Source organism: Anomaloglossus baeobatrachus, chromosome 1 (assembly GCF_048569485.1).
Source record: "Anomaloglossus baeobatrachus isolate aAnoBae1 chromosome 1, aAnoBae1.hap1, whole genome shotgun sequence".
NCBI lineage: Eukaryota > Metazoa > Chordata > Amphibia > Anura > Aromobatidae > Anomaloglossus > Anomaloglossus baeobatrachus.
Genome location: NC_134353.1, coordinates 223,300,825 through 223,323,011, shown reverse-complemented (window position 1 = coordinate 223,323,011; position 22,187 = coordinate 223,300,825). Strand labels below are relative to the sequence as shown.

The 22,187-nt window shown below is 42.5% G+C and overlaps 1 protein-coding gene across 5 annotated transcripts in view; it reads right to left on the bottom strand.

Annotated features, from left to right (window-relative positions):
• INPP4B (inositol polyphosphate-4-phosphatase type II B) overlaps positions 1-22,187 on the bottom strand; it is a 1,087,411-nt gene that overhangs the window by 221,176 nt on the left and 844,048 nt on the right. For all 5 annotated transcript variants that reach the window (XM_075348265.1, XM_075348236.1, XM_075348245.1 and 2 more), the window contains one exon: positions 7,646-7,754. In XM_075348265.1, the coding sequence (XP_075204380.1) occupies positions 7,646-7,754 (109 nt within the window). The remainder of the gene's footprint in view (positions 1-7,645; positions 7,755-22,187) is intronic.

Below are 22,187 nucleotides of genomic sequence, written 5' to 3'. Positions count from 1 at the left end.
GACTGTCGAAGGATCATTATACTGTATTGGAGGCTAGAGTACTGCCTTAAGTCTCTTAGGCATTAAATTCATTAGAGCTTCGCAGGTTGCCACTGAAATTCTGTTCTACTCCTCCATGAAGACATCATGAAGCTGGTGGATGTTAAAGACCTTGCCCTCCTGCATCTTCCATTTGATGTCCCAGAAATGCTTAATAGGGTTTACGTTCAACACCTTTACCCTCAGTTTCTTTATCAAGGCAGTGGTCATTTTGGAGGTGTGGATAATGCTGTGCTTCAGTATGTCACAATATATGTTGGCATTCATGGTTCCCTCAATGAACTGGAGCTCCCCACAGCCGGCAGCACTCATGCAGCCCCAAACAATGACACTGCTTGACTGTAGGCAATACACACTTGTCTTTGTACTCCTCATCTAGTTGCTGCCACACAAGCTTGACACCATCTAAACTAAATAAATTTATCTTAGACTCATCAGACCACAGGACATGTTTCCAGTAATCTATGTTCGTAGTCTGTTTGTCTTTAGCAAATTGTCTGCGGGCTTGCTTGCGCATGATCTTTAGAAGGGGCTTATTTCTTGGATGACAGCCATGCAGACCAATTTGATGCAGTGTGCGGCGTATGATGTGAGCACTGACCCCCCCCCCCCACACCCCTTTAACCTCTGCAGTATCATTGGGAGGCCATGGTGAGGCCTATTCTGAAGGGAATTTGTTTTGTTAAACCTCTGTATGGTCTTGGCCACCATGTTCCAGCTCAGCTTCAGGGTGTTGACAATTTTCTTATAGCCTAGGACATCTTCATGTAGAGCAACAATTATTTTATTTTTTCAGAGTGTACTTTGCCATTAGGTGCCATGTTGACCTTGAAGTAACCACTATGATACCGTATGTGAGCAATAACACCAAATTTAACATACCTAATATTCATTCACACCTGAGATAATGTAACACTAATGAGTCACATGACACCAGGGATGTAAAACAGCTAAATGGGCAGAATTTGGCCATTTTCACATAGGGGTGTACTTACTTTTATTTCCAGTGGTTTAGACATTAATGGCTGTGTATTAAGTTCTTTAGATTGAACACCAAATTTAGCCTGTTATACAAGATGTATACTGACTACTTTACATTGTATCATAGTGTTACATCTTCTGTGTTATCCTATGAAAAGATATAATAAAATATTTACTAAAATGTGAGGGGTGTACTCACTTTTGTGATATACTGTATGGTTATATACTATAAGTTTGGTTCAATCACACTATACGAGGTTAGAGCGTTGCGGATAAGATGCTATGAGCTAATCGTCAGATTGTGTTGTTAATGTGGGCTATTTTGCTTTGTTATATTCTACTATATCATATAGAGACACATTTTCAGGGTTTTTCTTATTATCTTACTGCGAAACTGTTATTTTCCTGCTATCCATGAACCATTTGTGACTTGTTGAAGTCAGCATTGATTCAATCAATACTGACAAACGTCAAGGTGAGAATTGTAGCAGACTCCGTTATTTGTTGTTACACTTCTTCCTCATATTTTCTTTTTATCAAACCAGTTATGTGTGATAAGTGAGCATGACAGGTCTTTAAAAAAGCAAAACCTGACAAAGATGACTGACAAAACGTAATGGTGGATAAATACGACAGGAACCGTTCTTAAAGGGGTATTCCCAAGAACAAATTTAAGTTCAAAGTTAGTTTTAGTCAATAGATCTTGGAATAAAAATAAGTTCTACAACTGGATGTTTTAAAAAGTGTTTTTTCTGTGCCGACATAATCTTATATGTGTCCCTGCTAATGTACTGTGTAATGGCTGACAGTACAGGGACATGGTCTGATCAAACCACAGCTCCTGGGCAAGGGAGGACATAAAAGAATATGCAGACATTACAGCATGGGATCATAGCAGATTCATTTTGTGAGGTAAAACATTTCCCTACCTATATTTAAAACATGTTTTACCTCATAGAAAGAATAATTTGTGGTCCCATGTTGTAATGTCTTTATACTTTTTTACTTCCTCAACGGCCCAGGAGATGTGGTATTATCAGACCATGTCCCTGTACGGTCAGAAACTGGATGGACCTAGACCTTTTTTCAACCTATGTAACTAAACAGTCATTAACTCCTTCAACTCCGACCCTGTTTTCACCTTCATGACCAGGCCATTTTTTTCCAATTCTGACCACTGTCGTTTTATGAGAACACTTTAATGGATCCCAGTGATTCAGAGACTGTTTATTTATGACATATTATACTTCATGTTATTGGTAAACGTAGGACGATATTTTTTGCATTTATATGTGATATATCGGACATTTGTTGAAAATTTCACAATTTTCAAACTTTGAATTTTTATGCCCTTAAATGAGCTATGTCACACAAAACAGTTAATAAATGCCATTTCTCACATGTCTTCTTTCCATCAGCACAATTTTTTAAACAATTTTCTTTGTTAGGAAGTTAGAAGGGTTTAAAGTTAATCAGCTGTATGACGGCTTGTTTTTTGCGGGACAAGATGTTTTTTTCAGCGGTACCATGAATATTTACATGTGACTTTATGATTGTATTTTATTTTATTCCCCATTTTTGTCAGTTATATGATGAAAAGACATAGCCTTTGTTACCTTTTTTTTATGCTTTTCACAGAAGAAGCTAACTAGTGTACAGTTTTATAGAGTTGCTCCGGATGCGGCAAAACTAAATGTGTGTACTTTGTGTTTATTTTTGCTTTTACATAAATATACGCATTAATTGGTATAGCTTTTTTTTATATTTTTTTTTTTGTTTTCTCATTTTTTAAAAAATATTTTTACATTTTTTTTAAAAAAAATTTTTTACTTTCCTATCTGGGACATTACCTTTTCTTACTCTGAATGCTAGTATAATATATAGCAATGCACAAGCAAATGCTATTGCAATTATCATGCCACTTGATAAAGTCACGGGGGTCCAAAGCAGATGGGAGAGGTAGCACACTCCCTCTCCCTGCTTTCTAAATGCTGCGATCGCTACTGATCATGGCATATAGGTGTTAGACAGCGTGTGGCGGTGCGGTGACCGTCCCTGGCTGTGACAGCTGGAGCGGATACTGATATAGTAGGTACTTGCCATGAAGAAATCCACAGCCTTGTTTTTGTTTAATTCATGGTAGACGTTTAGGTGTAATAATCTTTTTGTTTATGGGTCGAGACTATGAGTAGTGTTTTCAGCTCTGCCATGACCTTTCTGCGTCTGTATATGCCTCTTTTTTTTAAACTTCACGCTAGCATCACCAATGCCACGGGCAATGCTTGTGCACATTCATCTCCCAGTGGTCTTCAGTGCAATGGCGTCAGTGGCAGGGCATGAGCACTTTCATATCACAATGATGTTCATCAAATTGTGCCGTGGCGGCGCATGCATAGATTTAGACCTCAAGCCGAGATTTCAATCTGCACATGCACTGCCACTGGAGCCATTTTAATGAAAACCTCTGGGAGATGAAAGTGAGCAAGCGCGGCCTGCAGCAAGCGTGGCGCTGACAAGAACTTTAAAAAAAGGAGGCCCATATAAATGCAGAAGGGTCGCGGCAGAGAAGAAAACTCTACCCACAGTCCCACTCCAATATACAGTCATATGAAAAAGTTTGGGCACCCCTGTTAATGGTAACCTTTTTTCTTTATAACAATTTGGGTTTTTGCAACAGCTATTTCAGTTTCATATATCTAATAACTGATGGACTGAGCAATGTTTCTGGATTGAAATGAGGTTTATTGTACTAACAGAAAATGTGCAATCCGCATTTAAACAAAATTTGACCGCTGCAAAAGTATGGGCACCTCAACATAAAAGTGACATTAATATTTTGTAGATCCTCCTTTTGCAAAAATAACAGCCTCTAGTCGCTTCCTGTAGCTTTTAATGAGTTCCTGGATCCTGGATGAAGGTATATTTGACCATTCCTGTTTACAAAACAATTCCAGTTCAGTTAAGTGTGATGGTCGCCGAGCATGGACAGCACGCTTCAAATCATCCCACAGATGTTCAATGATATTCAGGTCTGGGGACTGGGATGGCCATTCCAGAACATTGTAATTGTTCCTCTGCATGAATGCCTGAGTAGATTTGGAGCGGTGTTTTGGATCATTTTCTTGCTGAAATATCCATCCCCTGTGTAACTTCAACTTCGTTACTGATTCTTGCACATTATTGTAAAGAATCTGCTGATACTGAGTTGAATCCATGCGACCCTCAACTTTAACAAGATTCCCGGTGCCGACATTGGTCACACAGCACCAAAGCATGATGGAACCTCCACCAAATTTTACTGTGGGTGGCATGTGCTTTTCTTGGAATGCCATGGTTTTTTGCCTCCATGCATAACGCCTTTTTGTATGACCAAACAACTCAATCTTTGTTTCATCAGTCCACAGAACCTTCTTACAAAATGTAACTGGCTTGTCCAAATGTGCTTTTGCATACCTCAGGCAACTGTTTGTGGCGTGCTTGCAGAAACGACTTCTTTCGCATCACTCTCCCATACAGCTTCTCCTTGTGCAACGTGCGCTGTATTGTTGACCGATGCACATGGACACCAGGTCTTTGGAGGTGGTCTGTGGATTATCCTTGACTGTTCTCACCATTCTTCTTCTCTGCCTTTCTGATATTTTTCTTGGCCTGCCATTTCTGGGCTTAATAAGAACTGTACCTGTGTTCTTCCATTTCCTTACTATGTTCCTCACAGTGGAAACTGACATTTTAAATCTCTGAGACAATTTTTTGAATCCTTCCCCTGAACAACTATGTTGAATAATCTTTGTTTTCAGATCATTTGAGAATTGTTTTGAGGAAGCCATGATGCCACTTTTCATAGGAGATTCAAATAGGAGAACAACTTGCAAGTGGCCACCTTAAATACCTTTTCTCATGATTGGATACACCTGCCTATGAAGTTCAAAGCTCAATGAGGTTACAAAACCAATTTAGTGATTTAGTAAGTCCGTAAAAAGTAGTTGGGAGTGTTCAAATCAAGAAATTGGTAAGGGTGCCCATACTTTTGCACCGGTCAAATTTTGTTTAAATGCGGATTGCACATTTTCTGTTAGTACAATAAACCTCATTTCAATCCAGAAATATTACTCAGTCCATCAGTTATTAGATATATGAAACTGAAATAGCTGTTGCAAAAACCCAAATTGTTATAAAGAAAAAAGGTTAACATTAATAGGGGTGCCCAAACTTTTTCATATGACTGTATAAATTGATTATTGCACCTAAACTTCTACCATAGATTAAACAAGTAGGCTGTGGATTTTTTCATTACATGTAGCTATTAAATCAGTAAATAAGTGCCATTACAGCCGTACTTTTAGCTTAATGGGTTATGTCGTGATGAGAGGTTCTTTTTAAGTGTTGATTGGGAAAGAGAAGAAAGATATCTTGTTCAATTTGTCTGGGACAACATAATTAAGCACTAATTTGCTATTTTGATGATGAGGCTTGCCACATGTTCAGACAAGCCAGCGTCTTCTTCACAAGGATGAGTCTGGTATGGCTGAATACGTTAAGTCATGTAGCAGGGCTCATTAGAGTGTCTACATTGACTGATTGCGAGGCTTCCTCCTAAAGGTGGCAATATAGAGACATCTTTCTTCTTTTTGTATAATGCTAATTGGCATGTCCTTCTTCCAAGGAGCATTTCCTAATGTACACATCGCCCTATAATGGCTTGGCCCTGTCATGTAAGAGAAAATTGAACTACTAGGTCAAAAAGTTTTAGTTGCACCAAATGATAAGGAAAATACAAAGTAAAATGGCAGCATTTACTGTATTTTCTATCCTGGAGTTTAATTTTAGCAGAATTACAAACCGTGCAGACAACAATAGAAGATGCACAGAGAATGATGAAACAATCCGGACATACATCTACAGCTACCTCTACAGTATGTTCCTGTGTGGCTCTCTAAAGCCTGCAGCAGCAATAAAAGACGCAGTCTATGGTTCCAATTTCTGACTGGTATACCGTGGGGAAAAGGTTGGGGTTATACAGTATGTCGATGCTTCTGCAGACAGCTCTGCAGTAACACTATCTTGGGATTTTCTAATTGATAACATCTAAGCCTAACTTGTGGAACCTAGGACTACTTTTTCAAGAACATAAACAATATATTCTGTAGCTTCTGAGTGAAAATAAAACAGGACACAAGACAATCTGTGAGGCCTGCAAACAAAATAACTTGTTGCAGTGATTTTTAAACTAGAAATGTAGGCATCATACACAACTGCATTAGAACCTTCATTAGGAAGCTATATTGACAGTGTTATTACTTTAAGAGGAAGAAAAGCGATGAAATAGGTGGATAGTGGAAACGACAGTCAATATAACAGCAAACAAACTAACGGCGTTACAGCCTTTTGAGTTGACTGGGTTCCATTTGCGTCCTCAATGGATTAATTTCCTGAGTGAGAACCATAGACGTAACACTTAACAACAGAATGCAGGATTTTCCAAGACCCAGTACTATCTTTTTCCTGTACTTCTTTACAGCTTTCTATTATCACTATGTTCAGAGTATCTATATTTACAAAGTACAATATTTTTTGAATCCATGCAATCCTCAGAAACATCACAACTTTATACCAGAAATGCATACATCAGTTTCCTAAAAAGTCTATTTAGGTACCTATTAGAGATGAGCGGAACCGTGGAAGTTCAATTTGGGACCTGGCCTTGACCTGAACCCCAATGGAAGTCACTAATTGGGAATTTCGGGTCTTTGCCTACATACAGTCAGCCATAAACAGATCACTTCCGGGGCAGGGTGGGTGGGGTTTTCCCAATTTTTGTTATTGGGGTGCACACTACATCCGATCACGCTGTTGTTACCCCAGTGCGTGTCGATCAAACATTGCAAGCAGCTCGGACTGGGCTAAGCACCGAGTGTACCCAAGCACAGCGATGCTCGCGTGATTAATTTGCATATATAAAGCACCCGGACTCTTATATTTGTAAAGTCTATGTTTGGTACAAACACTGCGCACCAAACCTTAGGTTTGCTCATCACTAGTACATATTAGTTATCACCTATTCACAAAATAGGTAATAACTTCTAGACTGGTGGTGGCCTGACCTCTGAGACATCTATTGACTACCACAGTGGACACTTTTGTCTCAAACTGAATGAAGTGGCAGACCACAAGCTTGACTGCAAAGTCATTTATTCATTATGGCACTGCATGAGATAGCCAGATGCCTTGTCAGCACATTTGGTCAGGATCTCAATGTTTAGACCCCGACCAATCTAAGCGTCATAACCTATACATATGAGATACAGGTGCACAAAATTATACAACCGATTTAGATTAAAAATAGAAGATGGTGTTCTTTGGAAAACTTTCTCCTCTGCTACCCTATCTTACTTTCATTTATTTAATTGGCCTCTTGCCTAGAACACCTTGACTTCAAGTATACTTTAGTATGATAGCTCCCTCTCTGAGAACGACAACAATGTAGGCAACTTAAGAAATTAATTATATTGCAAAAACATTAAAAAAATGCAGAAATAAAATAATAAATTAGAAACATAGCCAAAATTAAGCAAAACAAAGGGCTTTATAATTAATTCATCATTCTGTAGTTAATTACAGTACTTACTTTCGTTTTTCTGCCTCAAATCTGGTGAGGAGTCTCTTGAGGCCACCACTCTTAAATCCCTGAGAATGTGCTGCTGGGGCACCAATGGTAATAACATCATACAGGGCATCTGGAGAAAGAAAGACAAGAGTACTTGAATCCAACCCAGTCATGTAGCCATATGATAAAGCTCCTGGTCATGAAAGGGGAACTTTGTGGACGTATTCAATTAACAAGTGATTAATTAAGAAGAACAGTGGGTGTTAGAATCTGAACAAAGCTAGTTAATCTTTCCAAGTAAGCACAACTAACTAGATTTTAATAGTCACCGTATCCCAAGTTACAGCTTTGTTTTGCATCACGGTGTGAACCAATATGTTATAGTTTTCTCTGTAAGTATAGAAAGGTTTGAATTATGCATTAATTAAATGTAAATGAGACACGGCTAAGTATGCGTATTTGTCATGATGTGTAACGCTGCCTTTTGTCTTTCATAATGCATGATGGTAAAGCATACAGCAGCATTGCAAAATAAACTATCTTTATACAAAGCCATAAAGGTTTCCCTTAAACAAAATGAAAAATATTTGATGTGAATCATTACAGATTTTTTTTCTCCATTTATTACACTTTTTAGAGCCCAAATCCGCACATCTGAACAATAAGATTTTTTTTTAATAATTCAGCTTAAATTATCATCACACTCTGTAGTCCTATAATAACACCCCTGAACACAATAAAGCAATGTGGAATTTACATAAAAACCAGTGTTACTATCATTGTTCCTTCAGGATTGTGGAAAACCATTCAGATGACTGACATAAAGCAACAATACATAGTGAGGGAGTACAGAAAATCATTCACTCAGAAGAAATGCAGGAAAACACAAAGTTGTTATGGCTTGTAATGGGTAGAGATGAGCGAACCTGAGGTTCAAGGTTCGCGTTCGGAAACTGACTTCCAAAAAAACAAAGTTCGGGTTCAAAGTTCGAGCGAGTTATGAGTAGAGTTGAGCGCGGTTCTCCAGTTCGCAGTTCGAGTGATTTTGGGGGCTGTTCTAGATCGAACTAGAACTCGAGCTTTTTGCTAAAAGCTCGATAGTTCTAGATACGTTCGAGAACGGTTCTAGCAGCAAAAAGCAGGGCTTTTTACAGCTACAGTGTGCAGGAGCCATCGCTGGCAGCCTGCCAGAAGCTGGTAACCAAGATAAACATCGGGTATCCAACCAAAGCACTTTGGTTAGTAACCCAATGTTTATCCTAGTTACGTGCAGGAAGCCCACACTTCCCCGCTCAGCTCACTCCGCCCCCTCCTGCACACGGCATGTATGTGTACACACACACACACACTGCACTCTGCACACATGGTCCCGCTCGGCTTACCTGCGGTGATGAAGTCCCGCCATCCCGACCTCAGTGCTGTCACTGTCCTCCATAGCCGCCGCTTGTCACATCACCTTCTCTCGCTTCCGACCCGAGACTGACTAGCGGTGATGTCACGGGCCTCTCGCGATACTTGGCTGTGAAGGCGGCGGTCATTGAACTCAGTGACAGGGGCTGTCAGCAGTGCAGGAGATCAGCGCAGGTAATGTACCTCGCTGATAGCAGCACTTGTCATCCCCTGCAGTGACCTGGGCTGACCCATTGATGTTAGCTCAAGTCACTGCATTGCTCTCCCAGCCAATGGGGAACATCCTGCTCTTCATTGACTGGGACAGTGTGGATCGTCATGGCAACCCCTTGGATTACACCAGACCTGGATTTGTTTTTCTTTCTAATAAATTGGTTAAAGAGGGAATGTATTGGGGAGTGTTTTTTTAAATAAAAATGTGTTTGTCGTCTATTTTTTTTTATTACTGACTGGGTTGGTGATGTCGGGTATCTGATAGACGCCTGACCTCACCAACCCCAGGGCTTGATGCCAGGTGACATTACACATCTGGTATTAACCCCATATATTACCCCGTTTGCCACCGCAGAATGGCGCGGGATGAGCTGGGGCGAAGCACCAGGATTGGCACATCTAATGGATGCGCTACTTCTGGGGCGGCTGCGGCCTGCTATTTTTAGGCTGGGGAGAGTCCAATAACCATGGACCTCCCTAGTCTGAGAATATCAGACCCCAGCTGTCTGCTTTACCTTGGCTGGTGATCCAATTTTGGGGGGACCCCTACGTGTTTTTTTTTTTAAATTATTTATTTAATTTAAAATAACAGCGTGGGGTGCCCTCAGTTTTGGATTACCAGCCAAGGTGAGGCTGCCAGCTGTGGTCTGCAGGCTGCAGCCGTCTGCTTTACCCTAGATGGCTACAAAACTAGGGGGAACCCTACGTCATTTTTCTTTTCATTTTTTTGGCTAAATACAAAGCTAAGCACCCCTTAGTGCCACATGAAAGGCACCAAAGGGTGCAAAATTACAAAATGCAGGAGAGTGGGACATTATGTGTCTTTCTGCCATTATAATGACAGAAAAGACTGATATGAAGTGCACAAGCACAAGAAAATCACCAGAGCGCTCTACGCTGTGAAAAGCAGTAGAAAATGGCACTGGAGTGAACATGTGACCGCCTCATGTAGGATGAAGCTATGGATCCTGGGTAAATTTATGCATTTACCCTCCTTCAGTTTTTTTGCAGTACACAAAAAAAAACGGAAGGCACACGGATGACAAACAGATGACATACGGACCGTCTACGGAACGGAAACGGATGCCACACGGATACACCCGTGAAAAAAAACGGACTGTTTTTTGCAGACCGCAAAAATGGATCGGTCGTGTTAATGTCGTGTTAATGTAGCCTTATTCTGATCTGCCATTTATAAACAGCAGGCAGAAATAAGTAAATAGCGCCCCCCAGCATTAGAAAATCTCCGGGGTTTCAGGGCTAGCTGAGACCCTGGAGATCATGATTCAGGACGTTTTTTCTGGTCCCCGCTCACGTGATCACAGGTATACACCGTACACCGATGATCACGTTACAGTAAATGACAGCGCCGGTAAAAAATTATTTATCTCCCATCTGGCATGAACAAAAATGATAAATCTCCTCCCCGGTCCCCTCCGGTCCCCCGGTGTCGCCAAAGTGCCCCCCTGATGCCCTCCCAGAAATCCAAGATGGCCACGCTGCTGTGGCGGCCGCATTCACCCTACTCCTCTGATTTCTGTCGCATGTGCCATGACACATGCGACAGAAAACTCCTCCCCAGGCCCTGCCAGGTCACCCCCTATAACCCCACCGGTGTTCCCCGGTGTCCCACGGTACCTGTGCAGCGTTGATCCCCCGCGGCCCTCTCCTTCACAATAGACGTTGCCGCATGCACAGAGCGGCTGTCAGCTCAGCTTCCTGTGTTCAGACACAGTGAGTTGTGGTTATGCATCTGTAAGCTAAATGGGTGGCACGGTGGCTCAGTGGTTAGCACTACAGTCTTGCAGCGCTGAGGTCCTGGGTTCAATTCTCACCAAGGACACCATCTGCAAGGAGTTTGTATGTTCTCCCCGTGTTTGCGTGGGTTTCCTCCGGGTACTCCGGTTTCCTCCCACACTCCAAAGACATACAGCACTATGGAATTAATAACGCTATATAAATGAATAAATTATTATTATTACTGCAATGCCCTGCTCATGAGGTAAGGAACATAATTGATCAGGAGAGCTATACTACATTTCCAAATGGAGGGATTTGCTTTTATAGTTGCCCTGCTGAATGACTACCAAACATGAGAGTCCGTTATACGCCACAAGAAAACACATCTAAATAGCGAGCTCTGTTGTTAAGTATTCATTCAGCTGGATAACTGGACTTAAAGGGGTATTCCATCTCCAAGATCCTATCCCCAATATATAGTAGGTGGAATAGCAATAATATCAGCAAATACCAATATTTGGAAATGTAGAATAGTTCTTCTGATTAGGCATGCCCTTACCTCATGAGCAGGGCATTGCAGCTTTGGTAGCAACCATTACGACATGGACTCTGCTGCTGTGGACCCGGGGAGAGTGAGTGCAGATTCATTGCACCCACACTCCTCACATGAAGGGTCTGCACTCCTAGAAAATGGGGGATACATTCCCTGAGTGTCTCCCCCCCATATTCTAGACGGTCCAGAGTCGTCGTGGGACCCCTTTATTTTTTTTCTTACAATAAATTGGTGAAAGAGGGAATGTTTTGGGGACTGTTTATTCAAATAAATTTCTTTTGTCGATTTTTTTTTTGTTAGTACTGACAGTTTATGATGTTGGGTATCTAATAGACGCCATGACATCACAAACTGCTGGGCTTGATGTCAGGTGACCTTACAGCTAGTATCAACCCGATTTATTACCCCGTTTGCCACTGCACCAGGGCACGGGATGAGCTGGGGTGAAGCGCCAGGATTGGCGCATCTAGTGGATGCGCCATGTCTGGGGTGCCTGCGGCCTGCTATTTTTAGGCTGTGAAGGCCCAATAACTATGGACCTTCCCACCCTGAGAATACCAGACCACAGCTGTCCGCTTTACCTTGGCTGGTGATCCAATTTGGGGGGGACCCTACTTTTTTTGTGTAATTATTAATATTTATAAAATAATTATAAAAAAAGAGCCTGGGGGGACCTCCACATTGGATCCCCAACCACGGTAAAGCTGCCAGCTGTGGTTTTCAGGCTACAGCCGTTTGCTTTACCCTAGCTGGCTATCAAAAATGGGGGGACCCAACGTCATTTTTTTTTTAACTATTTTTTAAGTAGAAAAAATTAATGGGCTTCCCTGTATTTTGATTGCCAACCAAGGTAACGGCAGGCAGATGGGGGTGGCAACCCATAGCTGTCTGCGTTATCTGCGCTGAAAATCAAAAACACCGCGGAGCGCTATGTCATTTTTTTTAAAGATTTATTTTTACAGCACTGTGATGTCCAGCAATCAAAATACAGGGAAGCCCATTTTGTTTTTAGTTATTTAAATAAATAATTAAAAAAAATATATATGGGCTCCCGCTGCATTTTTTTGTATTGCTAACTAAGGGTAATCCAAGCAGCTACTGGCTGCTAACCCCCACTGCTTGGTGTTACCTTCACTGGCAATGTAAAATTCAGGGAAGCATTTTTTATTTTTTTTGCCAAAAAACTACAAAAAAAGGACGTGAGCTTCGCCATATTTTTGTATGCTAGCCAGGTATAGCAGGCAGGTGCTGGAAGAGTTGGATACAGCGCCATAAGATGGCGCTTCTATGAAAATGCCATTTTCTGAGGCGGCTGCAGACTGCAATTCGCAGCAGTGGGGCCCAGAAACCTCAGGCCAACCTGTGCTGCGGATTCCAATCCCCAGCTGCCTAGTTGTACCTGGCTGGACACAAAAATGGGGCGAAGCCTACGTCATTTGTTTTCTAATTATTTCATGAAATTCATGAAATAATAAAAAAAGGGCTTCCCTTTATTTTTGGTTCCCAGCCGGGTACAAATAGGCAACTGGGGGTTGGGGGCAGCCGTACCTGCCTGCTGTACCTGGCTAGCATACAAAAATATGACGAAGCCCACATAATTTTTTCAGGGGGCAAAAAACTTCTGCATACAGTCTTGGATGGAGTATGCTGAGCCTTGTAGTTCTGCAGCTGCTGTCTGTCTGTATGGAGAAGAGCAGACAGCAGCTGCAGAACTACAAGGCTCAGCATACTCCATCCAGGACTGTATGCAGAAGTTTTTTGCCCACCAAAAAAATGACGTGGGCTTCGCCATATTTTTGTATGCTAGCCAGGTACAGCAGGCAGCCACGGGCTGCCTCCAACCCCCAGTTGCCTATTTGTACCCGGCTGGGAACCAAAAATATAGGGAAGCCCGTTTTTTTTAATTATTTCACTTATTTCATGAAATAATTAAAAAAAAACGACGTGAGCTTCGCTCCATTTTTGTGTCCAGCCGGGTACAACTAGGCAGCTGGGGATTGGAATCCGCAGCACAGGTTAGCCCGAGGTTTCTGGGCGCCTCTGCTGTGAATTGCAGTCTGCAGCCGCCCCAGAAAATGGCGCTCTCATAGAAGCGCCATCATCTGGCGCTGTATCCAACTCTTCCAACAGCGCTGGAGCCGGGTGGCTTGTTGGGTAATCATGAGTTAATACTGGCTTTGTTTTACTAGCTAGTATTAAGCCAGAGATTCTTAATGTCAGGCACGTTTGACCCGGCCATTAAGAATCTCCAATAAAGGGTTAAAAAAAAGACACCACACAGAGAAAAAATACTTTAATAGAAATAAATACACAGACACATTAGAGACTCCATCTTTATTACCGCCTGTCAGCCCTCCACGATCCATGGTCTTCTGTCTTTCTCGTTCAACAAATGCAGCTCTGATCCATCACTGCTGCATGGGGGAAGACGCTGCTTCCCGTGCAGAAATCACTCCGTGAAGGCTGCACGGAAAGCAGCGTGCAGCCTTCACGGAGTGAGAGATCAGTGCTGCTGGCTGCTGGCGGTGACAGACGCGTTCCCATAGCAACAGGGCTCCGATCATGTGATTCCCGGAGCCGCGGTTAGCGGTGACGTCACCGCTAACTGCGTTGCTATGGCAACGGTGATCTCCGTTAATGACCGGCTGTGTCAGCCGGTCCCTAACGGAACGGAGAGTCGACCGTGTGCTACAGCATGTTGCCGGTACACGGCGATACACAAATGTGCACCGTGTACCGGAGAGATGCACTCGCAGGTCCTACATGACGCGTCATAGTCATGTGACCAGTCTGTAGCCAATGAGATAATAGCCATGTGACTGGTCACATGGCTATTTTGATGTCACGATAGGTCCTGCATCACTGCTGGCAGTGCCGGTCACCGGGAGGATTCAGCGATCATCGGATGGAATAGCGGCAAGAGACAGAGTGCAGGAGGGATCGCGGGGACCGGTAAGTGTTATGGCAATGTTTATTAACTGTATGTGTACATTTATAATGTGTTTTTATGTGTTTGTGATTGCCTCCCATTATAGCCTATTGGTTCGAGTTCGGTTCGTCGAACGTTCGACGAACCGAACTCAAACGAGACCTCCGTTCGGCGAACCGAGCTCGAGCCGAACCACGGCCAGTTCGCTCATCTCTAGTTATTAGCACAAACCCCTCAAGCGAGCAGTCCTGTGCTTGGGTATGAGTGATGCTCAGCCCTGTATGAGGACAAAGATGGTCAAAAAAGGAGGCACCGGATCTGGAGAATGGAGATACCCATCCGACCGGTCTGCACTGTCATCACACTCTGTAGTCCTATAATAACACTCCTGAACACAATAAAGCAATGGTCTGCACTGTGAGTATAAATTGATTTTTACATTCTACACAGCGGCCTGGGCTCTTATATACAGCATGTTAGAATGTTTATGTCACGCTCCTGGTCTGACCGCGCCGCTCACCACCCGTCGCTCCAGTCTCTGGGGTCCCCGCTCCCCGCCAAGCCCGCTCTCCTGCTACCCCGTCCATACCTTTTGACCAGTTGGTCCCGGCTCCGCACCGCTCACTCACTGCAGCCACCTGCGTCCCAGCATCCTGCCTCTCCTCCTGTGGTCTCGGCTCTGACTTCCGGGTTGCAGCCCTCACACATGCACAATAGGGGGCACGCGCGTGCCCTCTCCTTGACTTAAAGGGCCAGCACAGCTGTCCGGAATATCACTAATAAGTAACCTTGGGTATTTAAGACTTGCTACTCCCCATGGCCAGTGCTTTTTCAACGTGTCCCTGTAGCTTGTCTCTTGTACTAGTTGTTCAGGTCCCTCTATGCCTGTGCTTGGTGTAACTCTGTCTCTGCTTGCAGATCCTGAATACCGTTCTGAGCACACACTCCAGCCTGATCCCAGTAACTTGCTCCAATCTCCGGTTCTGGACTTCAGCCTAATCCCATTAATCTGCACCAGCCTCCGCACTTCAGCCTGATCCCGTTAACCTGCACCAGTCTCTGCTCTGGACTTCTGCGTGATCCCGTTAACCTGGACCTGGTCCAGATCAGATCCTGCATCCAGTGACTCTTGCTGATCCCGGCTTCCGTGCATCTAGGCCCTCTGTGGTTACGCCCGATAGTCCCTGTATAGGGGTTCGCTCGAGGCGGCGGCGCAGGGGAGTCCGGTGCATGGTCCACTTGGTCCACTCCCAGGACTATCCTTACAGTTTAATTTAAATACGAGGTTTTTTTGCACAATTTACTTTGTAACAGGTTTTACATGTTCTTATTATAGCTGCATTTTAACATTCTAAATTATCTTACATTGTAATTGATTCACATTTATCTAATATCTGGCTACTCTAGCATTTCCAGAAAATTCAAGAGTGAATATGGACAAAGTAGTAGAGATGAGAGAAGTTTATATGAATGCAACTGAATTTTCAAAATTTGCCAAAATACAATTTTTTTTTGTTATTCGCTTCTGCAATTAAACAAGCTTGCAGGTCAGCAAAAGGTTTAAAAAAAATTACTGATAATCACCAGAGATGATGAGTGAACCTGAACTGTAAAGTTTGGTGCTTGTACCGACCACGGACTTTTAAAAAAAAATCAGTGTCGCAATTCGGGTGCTGTACGTCTGCTAACCACTGAATCGAGCATTGCTGTGCTTGGGTATGCTTGGTGCAAGCTGCTTGCAGTTTCTGAATGGCTCTCACTGGAGGTAAAAATGTTTTCAGATGTAGTTCCTTCCTTCGAAGTGCTATGTTTCTGTATGTGGATGGAAAGCCAAGCTGCCCAAACAGAAACTTCCATTGGAGTCCTGAGCTCAACTTTATCTAAAGTCTGGCTGAACTCAGTGAACCAAAATTTCCACGGGTCAGCTCAACTCTAATAATCACCATACCGCTAACCTCTATGGAACCTCTACTCTTCACCATCACCTATCTGGTTCTTGCCTCATCGTCTTACTGTTGTCCTTTGTGACCTTATGCGTACATACTAAGTACTGACCTGGGTCTCATCAGAGCCAGAAATCTGAAGCCTAGTGTGAAAAGGCCAGGGATTTCAGTGCTTGCAGTAGTGATAACAAGATACAACGATGAATGGATGGGGACAGTGAAGATCGAAGGGGACTAGAAGGTGAGCATATTTCATTTTTTTTTTTTTACATCTTAGGCTTATTATGCTCTGGGTGCTGAAGACCCCAGAGGCATAATAAAGAATATTCAAATGGAAAAGAATAACTTCTCTCTGAATCGATTTTCACTGGAAAATCCACGCAATTTAGTGAATTCAAATTTGCCAAATCGGCTCACCTCCACTTAGCAAAAACAGAGTTTCCTTTATAATTTGGTTAACACCAGAAAATTTGGAAATTATACTAAACACAATAGTAAAATAATCAAAACTGAGGTAAAAACTGGAATATTTGCCATGTTTCGGAAAGAATGTTGACGCATAATTGACTTCTGTGGTCAATTGCTCCACTTTTCTTTAGCTGTAGTTTTGCTAAATCTTTCCTAATGATGCTGCGGTCTCACTTGGTAAATGTAGATTTATTTGTGACTTTTATTTGAGTTAATCATGCATTTGTGACAAGAGATAATTATTCACTGAATATTGCTGTCACAAGGATGAATCTTGAGTACAGAATCATTAGTTTAGCACATATACCCACTTCATGATATGGAGTCATTCTATATAACTATGTCAAAACATTTTATGATGCAGAGTCTAAAGAGTAATGTAACCATCAACAACTTTTGTCATGTATTATAAAACACTGCAAATGTACCATCTCCAGCTTGACAGGTGCTTTCTTCTCTCGGTGATATGCTCTGAGTGCTGCGGAGAGTGATCATATCTTTATGACACTCACAGCTCGTGTTACTGTTACATGTCATTTGCATAATGCATGAAGATGAAGAGAAGAATTCCGAACAATCAGAGCGACACCAAGCAAACGGGAGGTTATTTTTCCTGTCAGCAGGAGACGAGGCAACACGGCTCGTTTCCTTTACTGAAGATTTCCTCATTACAGATTTACATTTTTGCCATTTCATTCTTTGTGTCATATTCATTTCTTGATACACAAGCCTTGATTAAACTCTATAAAAATACAGGAAATTACAGGAAAGAAATGTCCTTTCTGAATATTGGCCTGTAATGGGCTACTGAAAGGTTGATTTACTCAGCAGACTCTTTACAGAACTTTGTAGAAATGGGCCTATAAAAGTGAAGCATGGTTCCAAGGCTACGTGAGAATAGAGTGCAATAAACTGGAGGTTTCCTCAATTACTATCTAGGGCAATATCATTTGTCCAAGGATGTGTAAGTCTCTCCTCCCTGCTGACCACTCTCAATCGTACAGGACTGGAGAAGCTATGTTTCTTCTCATTTATTAGTTTCTTGAGACATATGTCTGAGAAAAGAAATAATACATCTACTACCACAGCTTTGGTGATGTACCACTTCCTTCTTACAGTGACTTTATCCTCTTTATTTGAAGAGCGAATATATAAATATCAGGAAAAGCTGTTCAGTTATGGAAATCCCATCGATATGCAAATGATGTAAAATGGAAAAAAAAAATTCAATACATCTTGATTTATCCAGTATGTCATGCAGGAATATAGGCACTTACACACCTTGATATGCAATCAGTACGGTGATTAATGGTTTTCTATAGAATGTTTTGCACATTGAATGCATTTGATCATGCACATCTCCAAGAGTGGCTGCTGGCAGCTCACTTTGTAATCGCCGACCAATGAAGTCCCAGTTGTGCGTAATGGGATACATCCTATTCACAGTCGCACAAGCAACTTGCGGCTTGGTGTTGTATTGAAAAATGGCTTCTGGGACACATTGGACAAATGGCTGTACCACTGATTCCATGATTGATCCATTTTTGTACTGCAAGTGGAGATTGACATCACATGCCAAGACTAAAGTGTCAAGCAGTCTCTACACAAACCATCAGAAGGTATTTCCATGACAATGGGCTACGAGACAGAAGTTCAGCCACAGATGTCCCATTGACCTTATGGCACAGACTATGTGGTGCAGAGGAAGACAGCAATGGAGGCTGGACAGAAGTTTTATCCTCTTCCGCTTTTGTCTTCAATGCAATAATATCTGGAGAATGGCCAGATGTTCAATGGGCAATGCTGTGAAGACGCCTTAATTTTAGAACTGAAAGTGTTCCAAGAGACCTTTTTCAATACAATGCCAGGCCACATGTTTCCTGTACTAAAGTGAGCAGCCTAAGTAAACTAATCATGCTATCTGTATCAACTGAACAATCTCCAGAATTGTCCCCCATATAGCATGTTATTGGCTCGCAACTAGAAGAGGAGATGCCAGCAATGTATCTTGATGAACTGTATACCCAAATGCATTCAGAGTGGCAGAACATTACTCAGGTAACAAGTGATTGCCCCTTTGTGAGCATGCCAAGATGTGTAAGTTCATGTACTTCTGCATGTGGTACTCATGTTAAACTGAATAAATCAAAATTTTTAAAAATTTTCTTAACATTTTTTCATCATAATTTCACAAATTTTCCTTCTTTTTTTGCTGGAATTTCAATGTTGAGAAGCTATATACATATCCAGTGGGTTCACCCATATCATGTCCACCGCCATTAACTTGAGAACGGCGGCAGCTCTAGGCATAGAAGTGGTGTCTAGGTACAGTAAAGTAGCCATGCGCTACGCAATTAAACCACATATAGCGCCGCATGGTGGAAAACAACGGAGTTAGTATTTTTATCTCGAAAACGGAACGAGATAGAGAAAAATAGTGAATTACATAGTTGTAGGGCATCTTCAATTCAATACGAATCGATACCTTGCATACAGAAATGCTATGATTAGAACGTGTAAAACTCACAAGGCTGCGGACATGAAGCGATACCTCATGGAGACCTTCCTACAAGTCATTGGGTATGGTGGCTGCGTGGAGTGGCCTGCACACTCACCTGACCTGAACCCATTGGACTTCTTTCTGTGAGGTCACATCATATAGCAGGTTTATGCGACCCCTCCACCAACATTGCAGGACCTGTGACAACGTATCACATATGCTTGTGCAAATGTGTCACCTACCATATTGCACCTCCGCATGTCTGGAATGCGATACCTAAAGGACAATTTTTGAGGGTTCGGAGGAATTGCAGCAGGCTGGAGGACTTTCCTATTCCTGCACTTGATCTTTCTGATAGATTTAAAGCAAGGGGTTACCCAAAACGAGATATATCTGCAGCTTATCGGATTACATACAATATGAACCAGGAGGATGCGTTGGCACCCAAAAATCGGGCGAAAGTTGGAACGGTTAACTTGATATCGCAATACCATAATCAGTGGCATTATGTGCACAAAATCCTCAATAACAACTGGGGTATTTTACGGAGTGAGGAAAAACTCCGTGCATTTATCTCCGAAAAACCCAAAATGGTTGCCCGGAAGGCAAGGAATATGAAATCACTCTTCACCTCAAGCAATTTCCAGAGACAGAACCAGAGCCTTGGTAGGGTTACTAAGCTAATTGGAACTTTCCCCTGTGGAGAATGCACGATGTGCCAATTTATGGTTGCAGGAGACCGATTCTCTCTTTCTATTCCTCTTGGACAGGTTGTCTGTCGGTCCTACTACAATTGCCGCTCAAAGAATGTGGTTTATGTGCTGAAATGCGATTGCCCTAAACTTTATGTGGGTCAAACCACTCAGGAGCTGTGACGCAGATTACAGCAGCATATCTCTAACATCAATACAGCAAGAGAGGATTTAAAAAAAGGTAAGACTATCTCATCCGTGGCTATGCATTTTCTTACACACCATGGATGTCGTACCAGAAGTCTTAAGGTCCTTGTGGTTGACACAGTCAACCAGGGCATCAGGGGAGGCGATGTGGTCAAGGAATTGCTACGACGGGAATCTAAATGGATATATTCACTTAACAGCCTTGTATCACATGGCATAAACAAAGAAATTCTGTTTAATGGTTTCTATGAAACTATTTAATCCTTGTTTGTTTATTACTGTTTTAGGTAATCTATTGGCTCTGGATGTCTCTAGGATCTGGTTCCGTTTTCATTTCCCACTACAAGGACCTGATTTTGACTAGTTTAAACCTCTTCTTTGGATCCTTTTGAATTCATTAATACCCTTTGTCCTAAAGCGATCTAACTGATTGTGAATCAATACTATGCCTCTTACCCTCTTGGTTATGAAGATCATCTATTGGATAGTGCACTCAGCCATGAAGGCCTTCCAGTGGGCTGATCCATCCAAGGACTCTGGAACCTTCTCTTGTTCCTATTATAGGACTTTGCACTTGGACCTAATAATGTCTTTGATCCCGGAATGTATCGAATGGTCGAGTCAGCTGTGTCGCATATGCATGTCATGAAGATCATCCTTGTTGTTTTTTGTATCCTGCCTTTTGCATCCTGAACCAGCCCCAAAATATTGTTGACCATTTTTAGGTTTTGGCTGCACGCCTAATAGGCCGCCCCAATGTTTTGGGGTATTTGGAATTAAATTTGTTTTTCTACTCCACGTTTGTATATACCCTGTACATTGATATGTGCTGGGACCTACAGGTTTGAATGTGGGAATGCTTTTTGGGGGGCTCCCCCTTTTGGGAATTTGGGTGTATGTTGGGACTAGTGATTTCCAATATTGATTTGCAATAGCACCAAAAAATCCCCTCTCCGCCCCCTCCTGCCTTTCTTAATTATATGGTTAAATAAACAAATGTGCAGTCTGGCTTAGTGCTGGATAAACATTTGCACAGTATATCTCCATGTCTGATTTCTGAGCATGGGCGCATGCGTGGATTATATCTCTGCATGTTAGCACTGATCGGCGCTCCCCTCACAGTCTGCACATGCATTGGTTTCAGTCTCTAACGCATGCGTGTTTTTGTGTCTGGGGTTAGGCGGAGCTGTATTTTAGTCTCTGCCTATAATGAGACTTACGTTACTGCATGTTAGCGCCGACCAGTGCTTCCCCTGCAGTCTGCGCGTGCGTTGGCTCGAGGTCCCAACGCATGCTTGGCTTTGTGCCTGGGGCTAGGCGGGACTGTATTCCACAGTCTCCGCCTATAATGGGATTTAGAGTGTCAGCGCTGGCTGACGTTATATGGGCTCACTGCGCAGGGACAGTTAATGCAGCCACAACGTATGAGCAGTAACCTAGCGTTGCTGGTATCCTTGGCAATGCCTCGTTCACATATGCCTCAATTAGTCTACACGCTGTCTTCGGACCCCTGCTGTATACACAGGTGATTTATATTGTTCACTTATTACTTTACCTTTAAATAGTACACACATGTGTCAGTTTTGTTTATGTTCTGCCCTTGAGAAAGCTACTGAAGAGTAGCGATACGCGTGGGGTATTCACCCACACTTGGTCCACCACCCCCACTTGTCCTGCCCTGGATTGTATAGGTCTGCCTTGCGTTCTTGGAGGTTTGGTATGCTTATTCTGCTGCAGTCTTGATTTCTAGCTGTTTTTTGGGCTCCTTTCGTTTCTCTTTCAACAGCCCAGCCAGCTGATTGATCTAATAATGCTGGAATGTTTGCAGGAGGTTCCTGCATAAGCTTCTGTCAGATTTGTCAGCCTGACTCCATCCACTAATCTTCTTTTATAGCCATGGCTGTGTAT